Source organism: Schistocerca nitens, chromosome 1, assembly GCF_023898315.1.
Source record: "Schistocerca nitens isolate TAMUIC-IGC-003100 chromosome 1, iqSchNite1.1, whole genome shotgun sequence".
Taxonomy (NCBI): domain Eukaryota; kingdom Metazoa; phylum Arthropoda; class Insecta; order Orthoptera; family Acrididae; genus Schistocerca; species Schistocerca nitens.
This window is the reverse complement of record NC_064614.1, coordinates 857,133,064-857,159,560: the sequence shown is the minus strand read 5'-3', so window position 1 is coordinate 857,159,560 and position 26,497 is coordinate 857,133,064. Positions and strand designations below refer to the sequence as shown.

At 36.9% G+C, this 26,497-nt stretch overlaps 1 protein-coding gene across 4 annotated transcripts in view; it reads left to right on the top strand.

Annotated features, from left to right (window-relative positions):
* The window catches only part of LOC126263371 (prolyl endopeptidase), a 106,054-nt gene extending 84,660 nt beyond the window's left edge, over positions 1–21,394 (top strand). For all 4 annotated transcript variants that reach the window (XM_049960488.1, XM_049960474.1, XM_049960466.1 and 1 more), the window contains exons 13-15: positions 9,303–9,413; positions 15,444–15,512; positions 15,596–21,394. In XM_049960488.1, the coding sequence (XP_049816445.1) occupies positions 9,303–9,413; positions 15,444–15,512; positions 15,596–15,661 (246 nt within the window). In that variant the 3' untranslated portion in view covers positions 15,662–21,394. The remainder of the gene's footprint in view (positions 1–9,302; positions 9,414–15,443; positions 15,513–15,595) is intronic.
* Positions 21,395–26,497: the final 5,103 nt, after the last annotated feature.

The window sequence follows — 26,497 nt, the reverse complement described above, 5'->3', positions numbered from 1 at the left end:
GGTGGTGGTGGTGGTGGTGGTGGTGGTCTTCAGTCCTGAGACTGGTTTGATGCAGCTCTCCATGCTACTCTATCCTGTGCTAGCTTCATCATCTCCCGGTACCTACTGCAACCTACATCCTTCTGAATCTGATTGGTGTATTCATCTCTTGGTCTCCCTCTACGATTTTTACCCTCCACGCTGCCCTCCAATACTAAATTAATGATCCTTTGATGCCTCAGATCCTGTCCTACCAACCGATCCCTTCTTCTAGTCAAGTTGTGCCACAAACTTCTCTTCTCCCCAATCTTATTCAACACCTCCTCATTAGTTATGTGATCTACCCATCTAATCTTCAACATTCTTCTGTAGCACCACATTTCAAAAGCTTCTATTCTCTTCTTGTCTAAATTATTTATCGTCCATGTTTCACTTCCATACATGGCTACAATCCATACAAATACTTTCAGAAACGACTTCCTAATACTTAAACCAATACTCGATGTTAACAAATTTCTCTTCTTCAGAAACGCTTTCCTTCCCATTGCCAGTCTACGTTTTATATCCTCTCTACTTCGACCATCATCAGTTATTTTGCTCCCCAAATAGCAAAACTCCTTTACTACTTTAAGTATCTCATTTCCTAATCTAATGCCCTCAGCATCACCCGATTTAATTTGACTACATTCCATTATCCTCGTTTTGCTTTTGTTGATGTTCATCTTATATCCTCCCTTCAAGACACTGCCCATTCCGTTCAACTGATCTTCTAAGTCCTTTGCTGTCTCTGACAGAATTACAATGTCATTGACGAACCTCAAAGTTTTTATTTCTTCTCCATGGATTTTAATACCTACTCCGAATTTTTCTTTTGTTTCCTTTACTGCTTGCTCAATATACAGATTGAATAACATCGGGGAGAGGCTACAACCCTGTCTCACTCCCTTCCCAACCACTGCTTCCCTTTCATGCCCCTCAACTCTTATAACTGCCATTTGGTTTCTATACAAATTGTAAATAGCCTTTCGCTCCCTATATTTTACCCCTGCCACCTTCAGAATTTGAAAGAGAGTATTCCAGTCAACATTGTCAAAAGATTTCTCTAAGTCTACAAATGCTAGAAACGTAGGTTTTCCTTTCCTTAATCTAGCTTCTAGGATGAGCCGTAGGGTCAGTATTGCCTCACGTGTTCCAACATTTCTACTGAATCCAAACTGATCTTCCCCAAGGTCGGCTTCTACTAGTTTTTCCATTCGTCTGTAAAGAATTTGCATTAGTATTTTGCAGCTATGACTTATTAAACTGATAGTTCGGTAATTTTCACATCTGTCAACACCTGCTTTCTTTGGGATTGGGATTATTATATTCTTTTTGAAGTCTGAGGGTATTTTGCCTGTCTCGTACATCTTGCTCACCAGTTGGTAGAGTTTTGTCAGGACTGGCTCTCCCAAGGCCGTCAGTTCCAATGGAATGTTGTCTACTCCCGGGGCTTTGTTTCGACTCAGGTCTTTCAGTTCTCTGTCAAACTCTTCACGCAGTATCATATCTTCCATTTCATCTTCATCCTCTTCCATTTCCATAATATTGTCCTCAAGTACATCGCCCTTGTATAGACCCTCTGTATACTCCTTCCACCTTTCTGCTTTCCCTTCTTTGCAAACATATTAGCCTATTGAATTTTAATTTATTTGGTGCTGTTTTTTTTTGGAAATTCTGCTCTTTAATGCATTGATAATTCCACTTTGGTCCAAATAGAGTAGTTGAAGAAGTCATGGCAATAGAATATTTTAATTCTAAATCAAAATTAATGCGAGAGACAGTATCACATGTTCTAAAAATTGTCAGTACTCCTGTGCAGGTACAGCCTCAAGTGCCACTCAGTGATGTGCAACTGGACAGGCATGCGTAGACAATGTGAGGCAAGGTCTCTGAAATAAGTCACAGGGAAACACGATGAGCCACTGAGAGAGTGAAGGTCTATAAGATTCCAAGCAGGAACTCTGCCAAACAAAAATAAGTCGGCATGGTGTACAGAGACATAATATTTTCGAAGGACTGAAAAATAAGTTAGGGAAAGCTGTACCCAAGTAGGAACATTCTCCAAAATGTTGTGTAAAGGGAAGCCATGAGCAGCGGGAAGTTAGTATTCATAGAGTATTCAACCAGTAATTGAGCAGCAGACAATGAGTGACTTCAGGGCAGGGACTCACCGTGGTGGAGGGTAGCAGCAGTTACTGATGGAGCAGTGGAAACTTGAGCCACAAGAAGACTGTGAGGCTCTGGTGGACACAACCACTTTTAGATAAGTATCGCTTTAGTTTTGCTTCCATTGGGATTGCATCAGACAAACAACCAGACTCTGTCTTAGATAATGACTGTTGAGCATTTTTCACTTAATAGTAGATAGAAGACAGTGATTGGTGCTTCTCTTCTGCCAGTTAATCTAAGGAACCGTTTAGTATTAGTGAGGTAGGTCAAGGGACCAGCGATTCAGTAGTTAGCAGAACAAGTGAGAGCAAAGGTGCTCATCTCTGATGAAAATTACAGATTATGTTTATTAAGAGGAGTACCCAGAGAAGAGGTGCTGATTTAATCTATAGGAAGTTAAGACTTTATATGTCTCTTAGGCAATATATGTATATTTGTATCTCAAGGAATAATTGGTCTGTCAATTTCACATTCAAAATGTTTAGATTGAATAAATCTCAAACCACTCCAAGCAACCAAGGAGGTTCTTCTCCCTCTCATCTCCATTATAAAGGTTAATTAGAATAGCACAATGGACTCCCATTGCCATCAGTGTCCTGATTGCACCACACCAGGTAATCCAACTCTATAGTGGTGAACTGGAGCTATGCTGTGACACAACAAAGGTAGTGGTTCATGCTTCAGGTGTTCTACATAGTCACCTTCCACTTCAGTATAATGCACAGAACATTCATACAACCATGTCAGACTCCAGAAAACTCTTTCTTTGGGATTTTGGTCAACTTGTATGTCACATTGGCTTGAATGTTGGTAATTATCAGTGTATTGATCTTCCATGTGAATTTCTGCACTTCGTCATTTTGTGATATGTTCGTATTGGTAACACAGTCTCATCACCCTCGGAATGTTTTGGATGGATGGTGTATGGCATTTTGAAAGTACAATAAAGTTGATGTAATAATTAGTAATGTACTAAATTTCCTGAACTTTATATGGGTTGGTGTTCAGAATTCCATTGTATTTAGGTTTGGTGTTTGTAATACAGTTATGATGATGATGATGATGATGATGATGATAACCTGAAAGTTCCTAAATGCAATATAACACGTACCGTACAGTTAAAAGGAAGTGGCGCTTGATTAAGGTCCGCGTCACTTTCCATTTTTAACCAGACTTAACGTCTGAGAAAGTAAAGAAATAATAATAATAATAATAATAATAAACCCCGTGGAGGCCCGGGAAAAGAATAGGCCTCCGGTATGTTCTGCCAGTCGTAAAAGGCGACGAAAAGAACAAACCACTAATAGGGCTAACCCCCCTTTTAGTGTGATTACTTGGTTCAGGACAGAACTAAAGAAGCCTCGGACAAGCGCCGTCATGGTCGGGGACGGCGCTTGAACCCTATGCCTGCCCACAATGGTAATGACACTGCTAGCCAACTGGAAAATGATTTAAATCCAAATAGAGGTGTTTTGCAGGATATGCGTCCTGCAACCACCCTAGAAGGAAAACAAAGACAGAGGATGAGATGGTCAGATGAAGTTAATCGACACCTCATGTTCTGTTATTACCAAGCAACAAACCTAGGAACCAACACAACTGGATACAGATCACAAGTATACACAACATTTATTACCAGATACCCAGAATTAAAATTTTTAACAGAACAACGTCTAGCTGATCAGATTCGTGTAATAATAAAAAATAACAGGATACCCCAGTCAGAATTAGAAAACATCGAACAACAAGTACAACAAACACTGGAACAAAATAATGTACAGTCACAAGAAGAAGAAAATACAGTAATAGACTCAAACATCCCAGAGCAAACAAACAAAGAACAACACGCATCAATTAAACAATCAGAGGAAAATGAAATTTTAAGACAGCCACCAGCACAAGCACAAATAGAACACGAAGTGACACACGTTAGATATAGAAGAAAAATTTCAGTTGACATATATAGAATACAAAGACACAAATACAGACATTAGACCATTCTTGCATAGACCACCAAATAGCCCACAAGTCGAAACAACAATAAAAACTATCAACACAATCATACACAACAAAATAAATGAATACACAACTATGGAAGAGTTACAACTACTGGTTTATGTAGGAGCACTCACTACACTAAATATACACACTAGGCAGATATCAGAACCAACCAACACACAGAAGAAACCCACAAAACCAGCATGGCAACACAGGCTACAGATCAGAATAGAAAAACTGAGAAAAGACATCGGACAGTTAACACAATTTATAAGAAATGAAATATCAGACAAAAAACGAAAAAGGTTAGGTAAAATCTCACAACAAGAAGCAATAGAGCAATTAGATGAAAAGAAGCAAAAATTACAAGCTTTGGCGAAACGACTTAGAAGATACAAAAAAAGTGAAAATAGAAGGAAACAAAACCAAACATTCAACACAAACCAAAAGAAATTTTACCAAACAATAGATAACACACACATAAAAATAGACAATCCACCAAACATAAGAGACATGGAACACTTCTGGAGCAGCATATGGTCAAACCCGGTACAACATAACAGGCATGCACGGTGGATACAAGCAGAAACAGATACATACAAGATGATACCACAAATGCCTGAAGTGATAATTTTGCAACATGAAGTCACCCGAGCAATTAATTCTACGCACAATTGGAAAGCCCCTGGAAATGATAAAATAGCAAATTTCTGGCTAAAGAAGTTCACCTCAACACATTCACATCTAACTAAATTATTTAACAGTTACATTGCAGACCCACACATATTCTCTGATACACTTACACATGGAATAACTTATCTGAAACCTAAAGATCAAGCAGACACAGCAAACCCAGCTAAATATCGCCCCATAACATGCCTACCAACAATCTACAAAATATTAACTTCAGTCATTACACAGAAATTAATGACACATACAACACAGAACAAAATTATAAATGAAGAACAAAAAGGCTGCTGCAAAGGAGCACGAGGATGTAAAGAGCAACTGATAATAGATGCAGAGGTGACATATCAAGCTAAAACTAAACAAAGGTCTCTACACTACGCATACATTGATTACCAAAAAGCTTTTGATAGTGTACCCCACTCATGGTTACTACAAATATTGGAAATATACAAAGTAGATCCTAAATTGATACAGTTCCTAAACATAGTAATGAAAAACTGGAAAACCACACTTAATATCCAAACAAATTCAGATAATATCACATCACAGCCAATACAGATTAAGCGTGGAATATACCAAGGAGACTCATTAAGTCCTTTCTGGTTCTGCCTTGCTCTGAACCCACTATCCAACATGCTAAATAATACAAATTATGGATACAATATTACTGGAACATACCCACACAAAATCACACATTTGCTATACATGGATGATCTAAAACTACTGGCAGCAACAAATCAACAACTCAACCAATTACTAAAGATAACAGAAGTATTCAGCAATGATATAAGTATGGCTTTTGGAACAGACAAATGTAAGAAAAATAGCATAGTCAAGGGAAAACACACTAAACAAGAAGATTACATATTGGTTAACCACAGCGACTGCATAGAAGCGATGGAAAAAACAGATGTCTATAAATATCTAGGATACAGACAAAAAATAGGAATAGATAATACAAAGATTAAAGAAGAACTAAAAGAAAAATATAGACAAAGACTAACAAAAATACTGAAAACAGAATTGACAGCAAGAAACAAGACAAAAGCTATAAATACTTATGCCATACCAATATTGACCTACTCATTTGGAGTAGTGAAATGGAGTAACACAGACCTAGAAGCACTCAATACACTTACACGATCACAATGCCACAAATATAGAATACATCACATACATTCAGCAACAGAAAGATTCACATTAAGCAGAAAGGAAGGAGGAAGGGGATTTATCGACATAAAAAACCTACACTATGGACAGGTAGACAATTTAAGAAAATTCTTTCTAGAACGAGCAGAAACTAGCAAAATACACAAGGCAATCACTCATATAAATACATCGGCTACACCACTGCAACTTCATAACCACTTCTACAACCCTTTAGATCACATAACATCAACAAATTCGAAGAAAGTAAATTGGAAAAAGAAAACACTACATGGCAAGCACCCGTATCATCTAACACAGCCACACATCGATCAAGACGCATCCAACACATGGCTAAGAAAAGGCAATATATACAGTGAGACAGAAGGATTCATGATTGCAATACAGGATCAAACAATAAACACCAGGTATTACAGCAAGCATATTATTAAAGATCCCAATACCACAACAGATAAATGCAGACTTTGTAAACAACAAATAGAAACAGTAGATCACATCACAAGCGGATGTACAATACTAGCAAATACAGAATACCCCAGAAGACATGACAATGTCGCAAAAATAATACATCAACAGCTTGCCTTACAACATAAACTTATAAAACAACACGTTCCTACATACAAGTATGCACCACAAAATGTACTGGAGAATGATGAATACAAATTATACTGGAACAGAACCATTATAACAGATAAAACAACGCCACATAACAAACCTGACATCATACTCACCAATAAAAAGAAGAAATTAACACAATTAATCGAAATAGCCATACCCAATACAACAAATATACAAAAGAAAACAGGAGAAAAAATTGAAAAATACATCCAACGGGCTGAGGAAGTCAAAGACATGTGGCATCAGGATAAAGTTGACATCATACCAATTATACTATCAACTACAGGAGTCATACCACACAATATCCACCAATACATCAATGCAATACAGCTACATCCAAACATATATATATACAATTACAGAAATCCGTAATTATTGATACATGTTCAATTACCCGAAAGTTCCTAAATGCAATATAACATGTACCGTACAGCAAAAAGGAAGTGACTCTTGATAAAGGTCCGCGTCACTCCATTCTTAACCAGACTTCTAAAAAGTCTGAGAAAGTAAAGAAATAATAATAATAATAATAATAATACACTGCAACCACCTCAAGGACAAGGACATTTTATTGAAAAGCGATGTGATATGTTATTCTTCATTGTAGTAGTGTATGATAAGATGAAAAATAAAGCTGGAATAAAACTGTTTTATTGCTGTTATCAGTATTATAACTGCTTGGGCCAGGCTCATCTGACGTGGTTCATATAAATCACATAATGATACTTAAAACAACTTTAAAGAATTATTATTGAGTCTTGTGTGGTATAGCACTCTATCAGCTGTGTTTCTTTTGTCTGCCTGCCTGCCTTTCAGTTTATCTTTTATCCTCTCCCTATGCCCCAGACACATCTTGTGATGCTGGAGTTTGATATTTCCATACTGGGTCACCATACTCCACAGTTTCCTATTTCATTATTTCTTTTCTTTTGAGCTGCAATGTTGACAATATCCTATGTATTTTAGTTTCACTCTCTGTAAACAGATGTGTGAATCACAAGATTCTGCATCGGTCGCAGTGTACTGCCTGATTTTATTTTACATTTGTTATACAGTGGAACCTCATTTAACAAGCAACTCCCATAATATGCATTTTGCATAATGAACAAAACAAATTGTAAAAGAATGACTTGCTTAATGAGCAATGTTTCATATAACAAGTGATGACAATTCAGTGTGGTGTCGGCGGTTCTCATGCAGGTGGAGAAACATTCAACAACAGGAATACCTTTCATTGTTGGCAGCTGAACAATGTCTTTAGTACGTATTGCAGTCTGAGTGTAGCACTCTTTCTGCTACCATCGTAGTGCAGCTTGTGATCACACATTTTTCTAACCGCGTGTTCACACAGTGTTGTTTTGTGTGCAAATTTTAATAACCCTCATAGAAATGCCCCCGAAGATAAAACCACTAGACGACGACCATAAGAGAAGGAAAATGACTTTAGAAATGAAGTGTAAAATCATTGGAAAACATGAATGTGTTCAGAGTGTTGCTGATGTAGCATGCACATAGTCACTCTGTATCAACTATTTGTGCTATCCTCAAGAACAAATAAAAGATTAAGTAGAATTAAGGAGATATATGCTTCAAAGGAAGTGACAAGAGTATCTAAACAACTGTTTCATGTTCTGGATGATGTCAAAAGGTTGCTCCTTATGTGGATAAACGAAAAGCAATTGCAGGGTGACACTATTGATCAGAAAATCATTTGTGAGAAGGTGAGAATGATTTTTGCTGACCCCAGTAAAGACTCCAGAATCATCAGTGGTTAAAGGGAATCTGTGGGTGGTTTGAGAAGCTTTAAGAGAAGAAGCAGCATCCACAGTGTTGTGAGGCATGGCAAAGCAGGTAGATCAAACACAAAGACAGCAGAGAACTATATCAGCAACATAAAGATTCCTGTAGATTCTGAGGGTTATCTGCTGCAACAGGTTTTTAATTGTGATGAGACAGGTCTGTTCTGGAAAAAGATAGTGAAGCATACCTTTATAACAGCAGAAGAAAATGCATTGCCCAGTCACAAACCAATGAAAGACTGGATCACACTGCTATCCTGTACCAATGCAAGTAGCGATTTGAAAATTAAACCTCTACTTGTTTACCATTCAGAAACTCTGTGAGCTCCAAGGAGAGCAGGTTATATGCGAGGTGGAGGTCCAACAATAAGGCTTGGGTGAAGTGATATTTTTTGTGATGGTGTCAATGAAGCGTTTGGTCCCTTGTTGAAAGAAATAGTTGCTTGAGATGAATCTGTCAATCCATGTCTTGCTTGTTATGGACAACACTCCTGCTCATTCTCCAGGCCTATGACTCCACCTCAGAGTAAAAAAGAATTAGTTATGTATCATGAATAATAAAGTACATAATTCTGTATGTATAATTTTCTTTGAATGAATGGCATGAATAAGATAAAGTATTAGAACTTTCTCTTCATGGAATGCATTACCATATTTTACATTAATTTATGTGGGTTTTGCTTAATGATTATTTCGCATTACGAGTAAGATTCTGGAATGAATTATGCTTGCTAAGCAGTTTCCACTGTATTTATTGAAACTGATACACATTATTTCCTGTTACTTGCAATATTGAGTAGATTATTATTATTATTATTATTATTATTATTATTATTATTTCAGTATCCAGCCACTCTATTGTTAACTGCTGATCATGATGACAGAGTTGTCCCTCTCCACTCCCTGAAGTTCATTGCAACACTACATCATGTTCTGCGAGATGTGAAGAAACAGGTGAGATCACAGTATTGCTCAGTGTTTGCTTCATTATTAATAACAGTTAATAAGACTTGTACACTGGTTTCTTTTTGGATAGGATTCATAATTGGGGACTGATAATACAAGGTGTTTATTTATAACTGTAGATAAGAATGATACAATCGGGTTACATCTTTATTCACCATTTCTATGTGGACCTCATTTCGCAAGCACAATGGAAAAACTTAACCTGTCAACTTAATTTGAGATGTCATTTATTTGTTCTTCAGCGGAGTAGTATAAGTTACAATGCATAGTTGTGATACATTAAAAAGTAGGTTTAAAGTGTTACTGAAATTATTCATTTCAGCTTCTTTAAGTACAATCAAGCAAGGTCATGCAAGAATAAGATTTCAGTTCATTCTTAAGCTATAATTGGTGGTGTTACAGTTCAAAGTAGTTGTTGGCAGAAAGACATGTTAAGTGAGTAATTCTGTTTTTACTTTTTACTTCATGTTTAGCACTTAACATTTTTCAAATAAAATTAAAATTCTTGTTGACAAAAAGGATAAGAGCACAGTTTTAAAGGCAACATAACTTTGTGTGTTGTTTCCTTCAACTGTAGTGTACCCCCATAAAAATGCTGTATCATTTCGGAGCCCAGAAATCAGGAAGCCCATAAAGTCATCCAGTTATGACAGTCTAGTAGTATGTGACAGCTTAAAGTAAAGGCCCTTTCTCCAGGAATGACGGTACAATTGGGGGGGGGGGGGGGGTTCTGAAAATTCAAACTGTTGGTAAAGAATTGCATAAGTAACTCGCAATCGCAAGTTACAAAATGAACACACCGATGTAGCGATTAAGGGGGCATTTTCCCGCACGACCATTTCAAGAGTGTACTGTGAATACCAGGACTCTGGTAAAACATCAAATCTCCAACATCAGTGCTTCCGGAAAAGGATCCTGCAAGAATGGGACCAATGACAATGGAAGAGAATTGTTCAGTGTGACAGAAGTGCAATTCTTCTGCAAGTTGCAGCAGATTTCAATGCTGGGCCATCAACAAGTGTCAGCGTGCGAACCATTCAATGAAACAGCATCGATATGGGCTTTTGGAGCTGAAGGCCCACTCGTGTACCCTTGATGACTGCAAGACACAAAACTTTACACCTCTCCTGGGCCCATCAACACTGACATTGGACTGTTGATGAGCAGAAACATATTGGCTGATCAGACAAGTCTTGTTTCAAATTGCATCAAGCAGATGGACGTGTACCGATATGGAGACAACCTCATGAATCCATAGACCTTGCATGTCAGCAGGGGACTGTTCAAGCTGGTGGAGGCTCTGTAATGGAGTCGGGTGTGTGCAGTTGGAGTGATGTGGGACCCCTGATATGTTTAGATTCTACTCTTGACAGGTGACATGTACATAAGCAACATGTCTGATCACATGCATCCATTCATGTCCAGTGTGCATTCTGACAGATTTGGGCAATTCAGCAGGACAATGAGACACCCCACACATCCAGAATTGCTGTAGGGTGGCTCCAGGAACATACTTCTGAATTCAAGCACCTCTTCTGACTTGAACATTATTGAGCATGTCTGGGATGCCATGCCATGTGCTGTTCAGAAGCGATCACTAGCCCCTCATATTCTTACAGATTTATGGGCAGCCCTGTAGGATTTATGGTGTCAATTCCCTCTAGCACTGCTTCAGATGTTAGTCAAGTCCATGCCCCATCGTGTTGCAGCACTTCCGCATGCTCACACGGGCCCTACATGACATTAGGCAGGTGTAACAATTTCTTTGGAACTTGAGAGTATGGTATAACCCCCACTTTTATGTTCCCAGAATTAACGTTTTCCTGCCATTTACAACATTTTTTATCGTTCCTGTCAAGTTTCCTATGTCCACAATGTTAATTTCCACCCGATTTTGCGTCAACATATTTATAATTTTCCCGCAATTTAAACATTACGAAAAAGTTGCCAGTCATTGCACTGTATATCTTCTCATAATCTCTGCAACTGAGCTGATGGATAACACGTTGTTGGTATCTGTCTGGTTTTGATTTTAGAGTTGGGAGTGCTTCATTGTTTTTGTAAGCAATGTTTATGCCTTGTTTTTTAATGGGTTTCCTATTTTATGAGTGAATTTGCTGTGGAAGGTAATTGTATGCCATTTTTTTTTTTCTTGTAGTGCAAGTTTTATGAGTTAGTGTGGTTTTTTCATTATTTGTCTCTCTAATTTTTTTTTAGTTTGTCTGTCATTGTTTCTTTGTGTCCATTTTTATGCTGTTTGTTTTATAATGGCTAACTCTTTCTGGTAATTAGAAGTGTTTACGGGGATCATGTTCAGCCTGTTTAACACGTATCTGGTTGCTGCTTGTTTGTGGTTCTGTAGGTGGTTTGAAGTTTCATTTAAGATAATGTCACTTGTGTATTTCCTTCATATGTCAAATGTGTGTTTATTATTGTCTTTTCTTATGGTTATGTCTAAAAAGTGTTTTCTTGTTTTTTCTTCTGTTGTGAAATTTTTGTGTACAGTACTTATGTCTTTGTGTAGTTGCTGTAGCCTGTTTTTAGGTTCATCTACCTTGCATATCGTGTCAGCTATGTATCTGTACCAGTTGATGATGTAGCTTTTTCTTGTTATTATGTCTTCAAATATTAATTTTTCTATGTGATTCATGAAAATGTTGATAAAGGTTCCTGAGGTAGGTGAACCATGTGTAAACCTTCTTCTTGTATGTAGTATTCTTGATTGAATTCAAAATAATTTTGTTGTATTATTAATGGTAATTATTTTATGGTTTCATATACATGTTCATGAGGTAGCTGGTTGTGTTTTTTCAGGATTTCTTCAATTACTTTTATGGTTTCATTAACAGGGTTGCAACTATACATATTTTCTACATCAAAGGATTGCTGTGTCAGGGATTTTAGTGTCTATTGTATGTTCTACCAGTTGAGAGGTATTTCTGATTGTTCTATCATTTTCTAGTTTATAATACTGGATGAGCTGTGGCTGCATTTGTTTTGCTAGTAGGTATGTAGGAGCTGCTCTGAAATCCTCTATTGGATGGGGTGGATAATTTTCTTAATGGATGTTTGGTTGACATCTCTGTTTCTATCTGTCTGTAAATGTATACTCTGTTTTTGAGTGTTTTTTAAACATGTTTGAGTTTTGTTAGTTGGGTTTGATTTTAACTTTTTATGTTTTTGCTAATGAATTAGTCTGTTTTTTCTATGTATTCTAATTTTTTTTTTTTTTTTTTTTTTTTTTTTTTTTTTCAAGAGGAGAACACTACTACCTTCTTCAGATTTTGTTGTAATGACATTTTCTGTTTGCTTTTTTTCTTTAGATTTTAAGCTGTTTCATCACAATTATTTTTGGATTTATATTTTCCTTCTTTAATCTGTGTTGCCATGTTTACTAAATCCCTAGTCATCCCTGTGTTTACACTATTGTTTCCATTTTTTCTTCTATAGTGAGAATATATTCAGATTCTATGAGATCTTGTTTCACTTGTTCATTTGCTGCTGAGTCAACATTGTGTTTTAGGCCTTTTTCTGAGAGCTGTCCTTAGTTTTCATCCAGTGTTATCCGTAAGATTGACCACCATAGGATAGAAATTGTGTGCGTGAAAAAAAAAATTGTGTGTTTTTGTAGTTGCAATGACAGAACAAAAATATCCTCAAGAATTATCAAGCAACTATGGACACTGTGGCCACACAAATGAAGAATTTAATGTCACCTTGTCAAGAATTTCCAGTTGGCCTCTATTACCAGTTTAAGAAGATTCAGATTCATTTTAATTTGTATAAAACAGTTGAAACCACCAGATTCAATAACCATTGTAAACATAATGACCTTATGCCAAAAGACATAAATGTAAAGATAAAAAACAGTTTGAAAGCAGCAAAAATTGCCAGGCCGGTCGCTAAAAATGCCTGGCTGAAATGCGAAATTAAATTGCTATATACAAAGAAACAGACATTAAACAAAGAAATATATGTAATTCACCTTCAGCTAGCACAAAAATTAAATAATCTGGCTATTTTTGCTTCCATTGTGGAAAAAGTCAAAAGGTGCACATGCAGAGCTATAAACAAAATGCGACTAAAGCATAATAAGAAAATTGAAAATCTCCAATGGCACCACACACAACCCCATAACAGCAAACAAATTCACACACACAGTTTCTATCATAGGTTGAATGGACTAAATATAATTACTGTGTTACTTCAGTGTGATTTCCATTGATTAAAACTTCTTGCATGAACTTGTTGTCTCTGTATACAGAGTATTCTTACTTTTTGTTCTATTTTTTAAATCTGAAATACTAGTTTCTTCTGAAAGCTCAATAGGTCACTGAAATTTCATTGCTGATTTTACTACAAAACGTAACCTTAATTAACTCTTCTAGTTTATATTTCATTATCTGGTTAAGCATTTTCCCACTGATATATATCGTAAATTCAAATACGGATACTGTAATGGAGCAGAGTTGTCAGAAACGACTCTGATCATTAAGGATTTTAATAAATTTGAGTCTAACTATTTACTCATTGCTGAAATGTTCCTTTAAAAGCAATCCAGTGGGTCTGAATAGATTATGGCTGACAAAACTGCAGTATCCACGAGACTTCTGTATTAATTTGGCATTGAATTGCAACAAAAATGTGCACACAACTAAAATACTAATTTCCCAGAAAATTAGTGTGTGTTAATTAATGAGCCTACAAATATTGGATTGGCTTCTGCATCACACTCCTCAGAATTTTCAGGCTTGACATTAAATGAAAACTTGTTTAAGAATGAAACATAGCTCCATTTGGTTTGCATCCATCTGTAATATTCTTTTGCCAAATACATGAAGCCACCATATTGTCATGTTAATGGAATGTGCATAGTGGGCTATGTGTGTATAGAGACAGTGCATAAAAAGAATTGCCAACAAATTGAATTGATATCTGTGTTTTGTTGTGTATGAAAGACTCAATGCATTTGAGTTGTAGCCTGCTTTGACTTCTGACTGGAAGTAAACAATTGGTAATAACTTGCTGTGTCTGTAGCTGCTTATGAGTGAGTATTCTGATCTTCGAATACCTCGTGTTGCCGCCCCTCCCCCCCACCCCCCCCCCACCCCAAAAAAAAAGTATTTTCATGACACTACATTTAGGTAATATTTTGAGATTTGATACTTAATGGCATGACTGACCATTTTTATCTTTCCAGTAAAGAACGTTATCGGAACATCGCTGAAAGGTGACGGGCACCACTCTTTTTTTTTTAAATTTTTTTTTATGCTTTTCAGCTCATTACTTCCCTTACGTGGCAAGTTTCCGATCCATGCACCATTTTTTGTTCGTATGTAGTCAAAATTTTACTGGTTATGGATTATTTTAAAGTTTGCAGAAACTAAACTGAGTAAGATATCAAGAATTAAATTTTGTGTGTAGTAACTACCCTAAGTTTTCATCTTTTTAGATGCTGTAATATTATACAGAATGCTGTGTCACAGATTTGGTGAGAATTTCTTGCAAATTTTCTGCTGATCCTTTGCTATTCATCCTCAGCCATTTGCATGCAGAATGTTGAGGTTTAATGTTCATAACTGTTTGAATATTTGTGTTGTAAAGCTTCTGATATGATCTAGTGGATAACAGTAGAATACTGATGTCTCAGAAGCTCGTGAAGTCACTTCATATTCCTAAAAAAGATGGCACCTTGATGTCCCAGGTGTTTCCCAAATAAGAAGCATTTTACTTATGGAAATTTGTACTTCAGTACATAGCAGTTGGTATTAGATGAACGATGACTGGTTGTAGTGCTCTTCGCTTTTCATATTTGTGTGTTACCATCTTGATGCTGTAAATTTCCCACCCTCCCGTAATCAATTCTTGGTAATTACTGGTCTTGGTGAAATAAAGGAAAATGGATCCACCCCGTATGTATTAAATGGAATTAAACATTTAGTGTGGAAACCGGTTGAGCCATCATAACAAGAAAATTAAGAGCCTGAAGCTACAGGTTGGTTTTCTTTTGTGTTTCAGACAAACCCTTTGCTTATACGTATTGAAACAAAAGCAGGACATGGAGGAGGAAAACCAACAGCCAAACTGGTAAAATTACTAAACATGCTTTATTGAAATTAACACATTCGTTAAAATTTAAATGTGCTATCTGTAATTTTCCTTGTTTCTAGATAGAAGAAAGCACTGACATTTTATGCTTCTTGGTACAAGCACTTGGGCTTGAGTTTAAGAAATGAAGAATCTGTGGTTCATCAGGAGGGTATACTACTGAAAATGAAGACTATTTGGAAAGTCCCATCTGCAGAAGATCCTTGTGTACTTACATGCAGAATTAACCATCATCACATCTACCAAGGCCTAAGGATTTCTGAGAAGCATTTGATTATTTTGTGTGTGTGTGTGTGTGTGTGTGTGTGTGTCAGAGTGTCAGAGAGTGAGTTCAATTCTATTGGTCATTGTATGTATGTACAATGTCAATATTAATTATATTTGACATGCAGATACGCCTCAGAAGGAAAAACGTTTTTGCCATGCATGTGATGTATGCTATATATTGCATTTTTTTTCTGTTGTATGCTGTTCTTTGCAGTGAATCCCAATGTTCGTGAAGATTGAAAAAAGTGATCACATCACGCCATTTATAGTCGGGCACTAAACTTTGTGTACAGTGCTAAGTATTACACAATACGTATTGTAACAGGCGTGTCAAAACTTTGAACTGAACTGTTGGCTGTGTAATTTTAGAAGGAAATGGAGATTAATATGCTAGTAATAATTGTTTGTAATGATGCCCCTGAACAAAACAAGTGTTGCATTTTATGGAATATTTGTTATTAAGGTGTGGTAATTTTTAGACTGTGGACTTATTTTTGGCACGTCTTTGAGAGAAATGCATTGAGCTGAAGATACCAAAGGTGTAAAATTTACATTACCTGTAAGGCTTTGTGCACTAGTGCTTCATAACCTCTAAAAGTACAAATTAATGGAGGCTAGGCGGCAGTTGTGAACAGTAAAATGATATTCTGTGATGCATTGTTGTTTATGTAATCCATTGCTTTACAATTTCAAAGCAATTAAATACGTTACTTTTCCTAACTTTGCAAGATCTCACATTATTTTGCTATAATTAGCTACTGTATTTCAAAATCTGTATTTGTCCAGAGTTCAGTATTTAAAATTTATATACATTATTTGCTCAATGGCAGTGGTTTTACTGTCAGTCACAAATTATTTATTTATAACAGTGACAAAATGGTACCACTCCCACTCTCGTGTTTGAGCTGTCTGGTGGATTTAAAAGTAATTGCCACAAAATATTAGCTCTTATCTTAAGCGCTTAACTTTCACCTAGATCTGATGTATATAAAATATCACTAAAAAGCTGCTGGATTTCAAGAAAAAAGTAAGCCCTGTGTGTCATAGTGTTAGAAGAATTTGACATTAAACTGTCTGTTGGATCACTATAAATAATCATGGCTTGTAACTTGTGCCATGAGAGGGATGTATTTGGAGTAGTCCATAGGTTAGTTGTCTCCTGTTAGGAATGAATTTCTTTTCTTCATTAGTAAGGAAATGTGAGAGACAAAATTTGTTAAATTATTCAGTTGTTAGGTATAGTATGCGGTGATATCTGTATTCTTATATTACAGTGTCACAAATTTTGGCTTCAAATAGTTTGCGACCTTAAATTGTTGGATATGGGCAAAGAAGTAACAAATGTGTATTTGGTGTGCTTTGTTTTGGTTCAAATGGTTCTGAGCACTATGGGACTTAACATCTGTGGTCATCAGTCCCCTAGAACTTAGAACTACTTAAACCTAACTAACCTAAGGACATCACACACATCCATGCCCGAGGCAGGATTCGAACCTGCGACCGTAGCAGTCGCGCGGTTCCGGACTGCGCGCCTAGAACCGCCAGACCACCGCGGCTGGCCCTTGTTTTGGTCTCGGTGTATTTATTGTTGCCTTTTTCTTTTGAAAAGTTTGACTAGTAGGAAAACAGTGGTTATCAGTGTTTTATTAACCATATGGGTCAATCGTGGGTGGTGTACAAGAAGTGGAATGTATCAAAATAACCACCCACAGGCACAATGTGGTGGGGGCACTGAGTGATGGGTAGGCACATCAAGAACTGAAATATGATGTTTCAGCTTAAAAACTTCCATTCATCTTCAGGGTTTAATATGTGTGTATTGTTGATATATTTTTTGATTGATGTAACTTGATCTAGAGTTATCATTAATGATGGGCTGAACTCCATTAGTAACAAGAGCACATTTACCTGAGTACTACTGCCTTTAAAATGAAAATGTGAAAGTTAGTACTGAAAATTCAGTCTCTTTTAATATATTTGGAATACCTTCACAACAAAACCAGACTAAAACAAGAATGATCACAAATTGCACTGGTTTACTATCTGCAGAGTAGAAATTACAAAATTGTTTCCCTCATGTGCAGCTAAGAACGAATTAAATAGAAGTGGAAGGGGGTTCACAAGCGAACATGGGTGAGGGACACAACATCTAGATAAGATTATTTTCATTGCATAACGTAGTCACTTGGTTTAGAGAGAGAGAGAGAGAGAGAGAGAGAGAGAGAGAGAGAGATAGAGAGAGCGCTTATTATTGCACGACTCCATATTCTCACTGTCACAACTTATTTGGTTGTCTATTCGTAGGTGATATACTGTAATTCGCTGTTCTGTATGAAGAGTCTGAGTGGATAGTTCAGACAGTGAAGGAGTTTTCCATACCATTTTTTCCAGATTAAATTTACTCATTTAAGATATCTGTACATTAAATTTCCTTTTACTGGACATTTTGTCGTAGACAATAAATTAAAAATTGTTTTAAACAGGGTTTAGTATCTGATGGAAACTTCCTATGTTTTGCTTCAAAATATGAAGTAACAAAAGTAATTAATGATAGTTTCTCTACATTATTCCTTTTCATATGTCCATTGCATGGCAGCTTAATCTTTACGATCTGATTCTTCATCCTTAGTTCATTTCTAATTACGTATCTAATAGTTTTTGTGTGACTTCTAACACGGGTAGAGATACAGACGTCATGTTATTGAAATCAGTGCTGCGAAGGTGGAAACTGTAATGTGTACTATGTGCTGTTACATTTAGGCAGAGAGATTTTAAGATTCAGAAGTTTTTCTCTGATCTTTTTAAACCAGTCGTATTGCCTGTAAAATACATGTTTACAAAATTGTCATGCTTATAATGTATGATAATCGAAAAAGTGGCTTATAAATTTTGTATATATCAAGTTTAACAAGATACATATGGATTATCAAGTGCATGTGTCAAAGTTAAGAACTTCGCTGTAACAGTTTTCTGTTAATATACATATATATTTTTGGATATATTTGTTGTTTCAGTACAGGTAAGATGCAGTTTCAAGCGTGTTAAGAGGCAACTGAACAGGTGCAGTATGCACCTGACTGTGTCAGAAAACTGTAACATACTACTCAAAAATAACTTTAATGCCAGTTACTCATATCATTGTTAGCTGTTACTAATGTTTTTGTATGTGGTGATTGTGTCGTCACAGTGATGTGTTCCCCTGAACTCATAATTGCTAATTTTAGGATATAGTAATAAATCATTGGTAGGTGAAGCATTAACACTGCAGTTTACAAAATAATCTAAACTATTTAGTGTAATAAGTCTTTTTGTTTTACTGTATATGTACATGAGACTCCAGTTGGAGATTGTGCAAGAACTTGTTAGTATATTTTTACTTGTGCCAGTGCTACTGGTATGGTTATTGTGCCAGAATTTCTACAGTCCTGTCAATTTGTTAACTATTGAATCCCTTCATACTGGCTTACTTGTAGAGCTAATTCAAATTTAATCAGCCCCTAATGTTGCTGTAACGACAGGGTGACGGTTATTGAACTACATGAAAAAGAAAAAAGAAAAAACACCATAAATTAGGTACAAACTAAAGTGTGTACTCACTTTATTCAACATGTAAACATCACTACAGATATTTGGCTCTAGTTATGACTTCTTGGATTTGCCTGCCATCATTGGCGATGTGGCGCAGACGAATAGTGAAATTCTGCACAACCTGCTAAAGTGTGGAACATCAGTGACCTCCTGAATGGCTGTTTTCAGCTCAGCAGTGCTTTTGGGGTTATTACTCTACAACTTGTCTTCTATGTAGCCCCCACAAAAAGGAGACATGTGTTCAGATCAAGAGAATATGGTGGTCAATCAAGGCCAATGCCAGTGGCCTCTGGGTACCCTACAGCCAGAATGCAGTCCCCAAAGTTCTCCTCCGGGACATTAAACACTCTCCTTCTATGATGGCATCGAGCTCCGTCTTTTATGAACCACATCATGTCTAAATTAGGGTTACTTTGGATAATGGGGATGAAATCATCTTCCAGAATCTTCACATACCGTTCAGTAGTCACCGTGCCATCAAGGAATATCAAACCAGTTATTCCATGACTGGACATTGCACACCACAAAGTCATCCATTGAGAATGAAGAGACTTATTGATAGTGAAATGCGGATTATCTGTCCTGCAGATGCACCAATTTTATTGATGAACCCATCCAAATGAAAGTGGACTTCGTCACTAAACCGAAGATACCAATTCACATCATGTCCCGCAGTCAACCATGCTTTTTGAATGTCCTAACACAAACCATTCAGAAATTGATAGTTTTTATTTAATATATTTCAATAACTGTCACCCTGTATAATCATTTACCACCAGAATGCACAAAGCCCTGTCCTTACATTCACTCTCGTAGTTATGTGCTAGTATTTTCTGTCAGTTGTACTTCAGTTTTCTTCTTCATGTGCTTCTCTATATTTCTTTCTACTTATTACTATGTCTCATTGAGTGAATCAGTTTGTGGTGATTTGGGGTCATTTACAATCTCCTTCAGCCATCTCTCTACTTTTCCCCCTCACTTCTGCAACAGTATGCTGCCTCCGTAAAACTTAATTTTCTCATGTTTACAGATAAATTCTGTGTCCTTTTATCACAACACCAATCTTCTACATGGCTGTCATATCATCCATCTACTTGCTGTATTTATTATAGATGTGTCAAACTTTGTCACCCATGTAAAGTATACAGTTGCAGAGACAAATATATGCACAATTTCTTCTGTGTTGCTTCAGATGACAGTCAGAAATTTACTTGTACAAGCAGCCATTAATAATAACCTGCAGATCTGAAACCACTGGCATCAGGCCATTGACACTAGTATTACATGGATGTTCCATGAGGACTAGTCATAATGTTCACAATAGATATATTAATCAAAACTTTTCATTTGCACATTTGGTACTGTCATTGTTAATTTTTGCTTCAGTGAATGTTATAGGGATTGCTCTTATGTGATGGTTTGCTAGCTATGTGTGCAATATTCTCATTTATTTGGCAAATCTGCATTGGTACATGGTACAAGTATTTGCAGTGGAAAAGTTAACGAAATAATGAAAAAAATGTTATGGGCACCACCATTCATAAATTTTGAAGTTACATGGATTACACACAGTTACAAAATTCTTATTCTGGATTTAGTGACAAAATTTGTCATTTTACATTCCCTCGACATTGTCTGAACTGCTTGACCTCTCTCCCACTTACCATTTCAGAGTTCACAACACCTATATTTTAGTCAGATTTATATAACTTTCATGTTTAGTGTGTTAGATTGATAAATTTATCAGCAATAAATTAAATGCCATCAAGTTAAGAACATTTTCTTCCCAGATGCAATTTATGGGACAAAGAAGCTAAATGAAATGCTTTTTTATTTGTTAATTTATTGTGGGTGTGCTATGTTTCTTTGTAATTGAAGCATCCCACGTGTATGAATTCTTTGAAACTGAATAATACCTCAGGTCTGTCGCATGTATAAATGGTAACATTTTAAAAGTGCTTTAAAGAACTGTTATGTACTTAATGAAATAAACACACAATCTGTAATCTGAGTGAGTTTTGATAAAATATACTTTATTTTGTACATATGTACTCTGTATTATACAGATATTAAAACAAATAAAAATTCATAAAGGATTTTCATACATTTTAACAGCAGTTTTATGCAAAATAAAAAGCAGTAGCAGTGACAGTAAGTGTTTTTCTTAATGACAAAAACTTCCTTAGTGAACACAACCATATACTTTTTTCCTTTTAAGTGTGCTGAACATTGGTAACTGTAAAGAATGTAGACTAAAAACAATGACATCAGTTCTGAAACTACTGTAAGTTTGGATTCCCAACTTTTTGGAAATAAGTGTTCTATCAGCAGAGTTCTTTCCTATGGTTGTCTCCCTCTGAGAGATACCTGTCTTCCTGAAACCCAGTCTCTCAACTTTCAATGTTTAAAAAAAGTTGAAGACAGAGTGAATCACAGAAAAGGTTAGTCACATTCATTTTGATATGACATAAATGTGGTTGTATACTTTATACAGTGGCCAAAGCTCAGCCTAATTATTCTGAAATATTATATTGAATATGTTTCTAGAAAAATTACTCAAGAAGGGGCAATGTTATTACAGTATCCTCTACATGTGATTGATTGCCATGATAATGAGTATTTCAGTGTGTGCTTTATTGTCTGACACTTAAATGTGGAATTTCTGGAATCTGATGTATGATAAGTTATTGTAATGGCTTCTGCATGTCAGTCACCGTGAGAAGATACAGGTGACTTTAATGTGTCTCATAGTGATAAGCAGAGTTTCCTTTTGCACTCACAGCTTCCACATGCTGCTACCCTCACTAGATGTCTTGATTTCTGGAAGGCAACATTAATGTGGGAGTAAGACCGTCTAAGGATTCAGAGGAGTGAGTTTTACAAAAGATAAAATGCATGGTTCCTATTTTCTTCTGTACCGGATAAAAAAAAAAAGGATGTCAGATAACCTACTGACAGCTGGGAAGTTATGATGTTGGTCAGGACAGTTGTGGCATATGGCCAAGTTATGTTCAGTAGGAGATGCAAAAATATTGTAGTATAATATGAAATTCCTCAACAAGAAAAATTTTTTTGCTCATGGAAGAATTTTAGTAATCAATTATTGTAGTAAACTGGTTATAATACTTTAATCTTTGTGTGAACTCGTAGATAAGTTCATTCATGAAAAGACACCTCCATTTTTAATGATAAAAAGCTTGTCATATTTGATTGTTGTGCTGTTATCTAGGCTTAATACGAGGGAAATAGCAGTGTTGCTTTCGTGAATATATGTTGTAAGCCATATTTTAGAATATAGTGTGTTGAGATTCAAAAGGTGTTCTCTGCATTATTTATTTCATGAATGGACCTATTGTTTTAGATAAGCGTCCACTCATACCGAGAAAGAAAAGGAAAAGCAACGAGAAAGAGGTCATATGGATAACTAAATGTGCATGAAATGTTGAGATTGTGGGAAATGAAGTCTCCAAACTAGGTGGCTAATTGGATCAGACAATATTTATTGAAAAATGTTATTTTCTATGTGCCTTCTTTAATTACATTGTGCATATTAGATATGTTGGCAGCTGTCTCTTGTGGTGTGGCTCCCTGACTCATAACAGTTACTACCCACACAATTCTTTTCACAAAAGGTACCACAGGGTTGCCACAAGTTCTGGAAATCAGGGAAATTGGGGAATATCAGAGAATTTCAGATGTAGCAGGGAAATATCAGTGAAATTTGAAAGAAACTGGAAAATCTCGTTTTTGTCTCAGTAGCATGACATTGTTCGTTTACTGAGAGGTCATGCTTTGTCACTGGCTGGGTGCAGCTGAGTATGTGTGCTGCTTCCCTACACTCTTTCTTTCTGTGCCTTTCCATTATCTATCCTCTAAGATAAGTCGTAGGGCCAGTATTGCATCATGTGTTCCAACATTTCTATGCAGTCCAAACTGATTTTCTCAGAGGTCGTCTTCCACCATTTTTCCATTTGTCTGTAAAGAATTTGTGTTAGTATTTTGCAGCCATGACTTATTAAACTGATAGTTCAGTAATTTTCACACCTTTCAACACATGCTTTCTTTGGGATTGGAGTTACTATATTCTTCTTGAAGTCTCAGGGTATTTTGCCTGTCCCATGCATCTTGCTCACCAGATGGTAGAGTTTTGTCATGGCTGGCTCTCCCAAGGGTATTAGTAGTTCTAATGGAATGTTGCCTACTCCCAGCACCTTGTTTCCGTAGGTCTTTCAGTGCTCTGTCAAACTCTTCACGCAGTATCGTATTTCGCATTTCATATTCATCTATGTCTCTTCCATTGCTCTCACGCACGTCGCCCTTGTATAAATCCTCTATATACTCCTTCCACCCTTCTGCCTTCCCTTCTTTGCCTAAAACTGGTTATCTATCTAAACTCTTGATATTCATACAAGTGGTTCTCTTTTCTCCAAAGGTCTCTTTAATTTTTCTCTAGGCAGTATCTCTTACCCCATAGTGATACATACTTCTACATCCTTACATTTGTCCTCTAGCCATCCCTGCTTAGCCATTTTGCACTTCATATCGATCACATTTTTGAGACATTTGTATTCGTTTTTGCCAGCTTCATTTACTGCATTTTTATACTTCCTCCTTTCATCAATTCAATTAAATTCAATATATCTTCTGTTACTCAAGGATTTCTACTATCCCTCATCTTTTTACCTACTTGATCCTCTGGTGCCGTCACTATTTTATCTCTCAAAGGTACCCATTCTTCTTAGACTATATTTCTTCCCCCCATTCTTGTCAATCATTCCCTAATGCTCTCCCTGAAACTCTCTACAACCTCTGGTTCTGTCAGTTTATCTAGGTCCCATCTCCTTAAATTCCCACCTTTTTGCAGTTTCTTCAGTTTTAATCTACTGTTCATAACCAATAAATTGTGGTCAGTTCACATCTGTCCCTGGAAATGTCTTACAATTTAAAACCTGGTTCCTGAATCTGTCTTACCATTACATAATCTGTCTGAAACCTTCCAGTGTCTCCAGGCCTCTTCCACGTATAGGACCTTCTTTCATGATTCTTAAACCAAGAAGTGTTAGCTATAATTAAGTTATGCTCTGTGCAAAATTCTACCAGGCGGCTGCTTCTTTCATTTCTTACCCCATTCCATATTCACCTACTACGTTTCCTTCTCTTCCTTTTCCTGCTATCAAATTCCAGTCCCCCATGATTATTAAATTTTTGTCTCCCTACACTATCTGAATAATTTCTTTTATTTCAGCTTACATTTCTTAAATCTCTTCATCACCTGTGGAGCTAGTCACCATATAAACTTGTACTACTGTAGTAGGAAGGTGTGGGCTCCATGTCTATCTTGGCTACAGTAATGCATTTACTATGCTGTTCGTAGTAGCTTGCCTGCGCTACTATTTTTTTTATTCACCTACTTCTGCATTACCCGTATTTGATTTTGTGTTTATGACCCATATTCATCAGACTAAGCCTTGTTCCTCCTACTACTGAACTTCACTAATTCCCACTGTATTTAACTTAAATCAATCCATTTCCATTTTTAAATTTTGTAACCTACCTGCCTGATTAATGGGTCCTGAGTAGTCCTCACCCGGAGATCCAAATGGGGGACTATTTGACCTCCGGAATATTTTACCCAAGAGGATGCCATCATTTAACTATAAAGTAAAGCTGCATTCCCTTATGAATAATTACATTTGTAGTTTCCCCTTGATTTCAGCCGTTCACTGCACCAGCACAGCAAGGCCGTTTTGGTTAATGTTACAAGGCCAGATCAGTCAATCAACCAGACTGCAAGTACTGAAAAAGCTGCTGCCCATCTTCAGGAACCACGTTTGTTTGGCCGCTCAACAGATAAACCTCTGTTGTGGTTAGGGTATGGCTATCTGCATCGCTGAGGCCTCACCAACGGCAAGGTCCACGGTTCTTGGGGGAGGAGTGTGAGGTTATGGTCAGTAAATTCAAAAAATCCTTTCCGAACTATGCCAAAGAATTTCCATTGTCATGCAATGCAATCTTTCACTGGCTGGGTATTGAGTAAAGGAGTGGAGCATTATGTGGGCTTTACCTCACAACAGTTAAATAAGGTGGAAAGAAATTACCCAGAGGAGGAAACTGAGCCCCATATATGGTTCAAAATGGTTAATTGTTATTTATATTAAACATTTTTTGTAAGCAACAATCAACAGTATATATATATATATATATATATATATATATATATATATATATATATATATATATATATATATATATATAGGGAAACATTCCACGTAGGAAAAATATATCTAAAAACAAAGATGATGTGACTTACTGAACGAAAGTGCTGGCAGGTCCACACACACACACACACACACACACACACACACACACACACACACAATTCAAGCTTTCGCAACAAACTGTTGCCTCATCAGGAAAGAGGGAAGGAGAGGGAAAGACGAAAGGATGTGGGTTTTAAGGGAGAGGGTAAGGAGTCATTCCAATCCCGGGAGCGGAAAGACTTACCTTAGGGCATATACAGACACAAGCAGACATATTTAAAGACAGAGTTTGGGCAGAGATGTCAGTCGAGGCGGAAGTGAAGAGGCAAAGATGATATTGAATGACAGGTGAGGTATGAGTGGCGGCAACTTGAAATTAGCGGAGATTGAGGCCTGGTGGGTAACGGGAAGAGAGGATATATTGAAGAGCAAGTTCCCATCTCCGGAGTTCGGATAGGTTGGTGTTGGTGGGAAGTATCCAGATAACTCTGACAGTGTAACACTGTGCCAAGATGTGCTGGGCGTGCACCAAGGCATGTTTAGCCACAGGGTGATCCTCATTACCAACAAACACTGCCTGCCTGTGTCCATTCATGCGAATGGACAGTTTGTTGCTGGTCATTCCCACATAGAATGCATCACAGTGTAGGCAGGTCAGTTGGTAAATCACGTGGGTGCTTCCACATGTGGCTCTGCCTTTGATCGTGTACACCTTCCGGGTTACAGGACTGGAGTAGGTGGTGGTGGGAGGGTGCATGGTACAGGTTTTACACCTTCGTAACCTGTTAGTTCATCCCTATGAAATCCCCAAACCACCTTCCCTACCCTCTGGCTCCTATCCTTGTAACT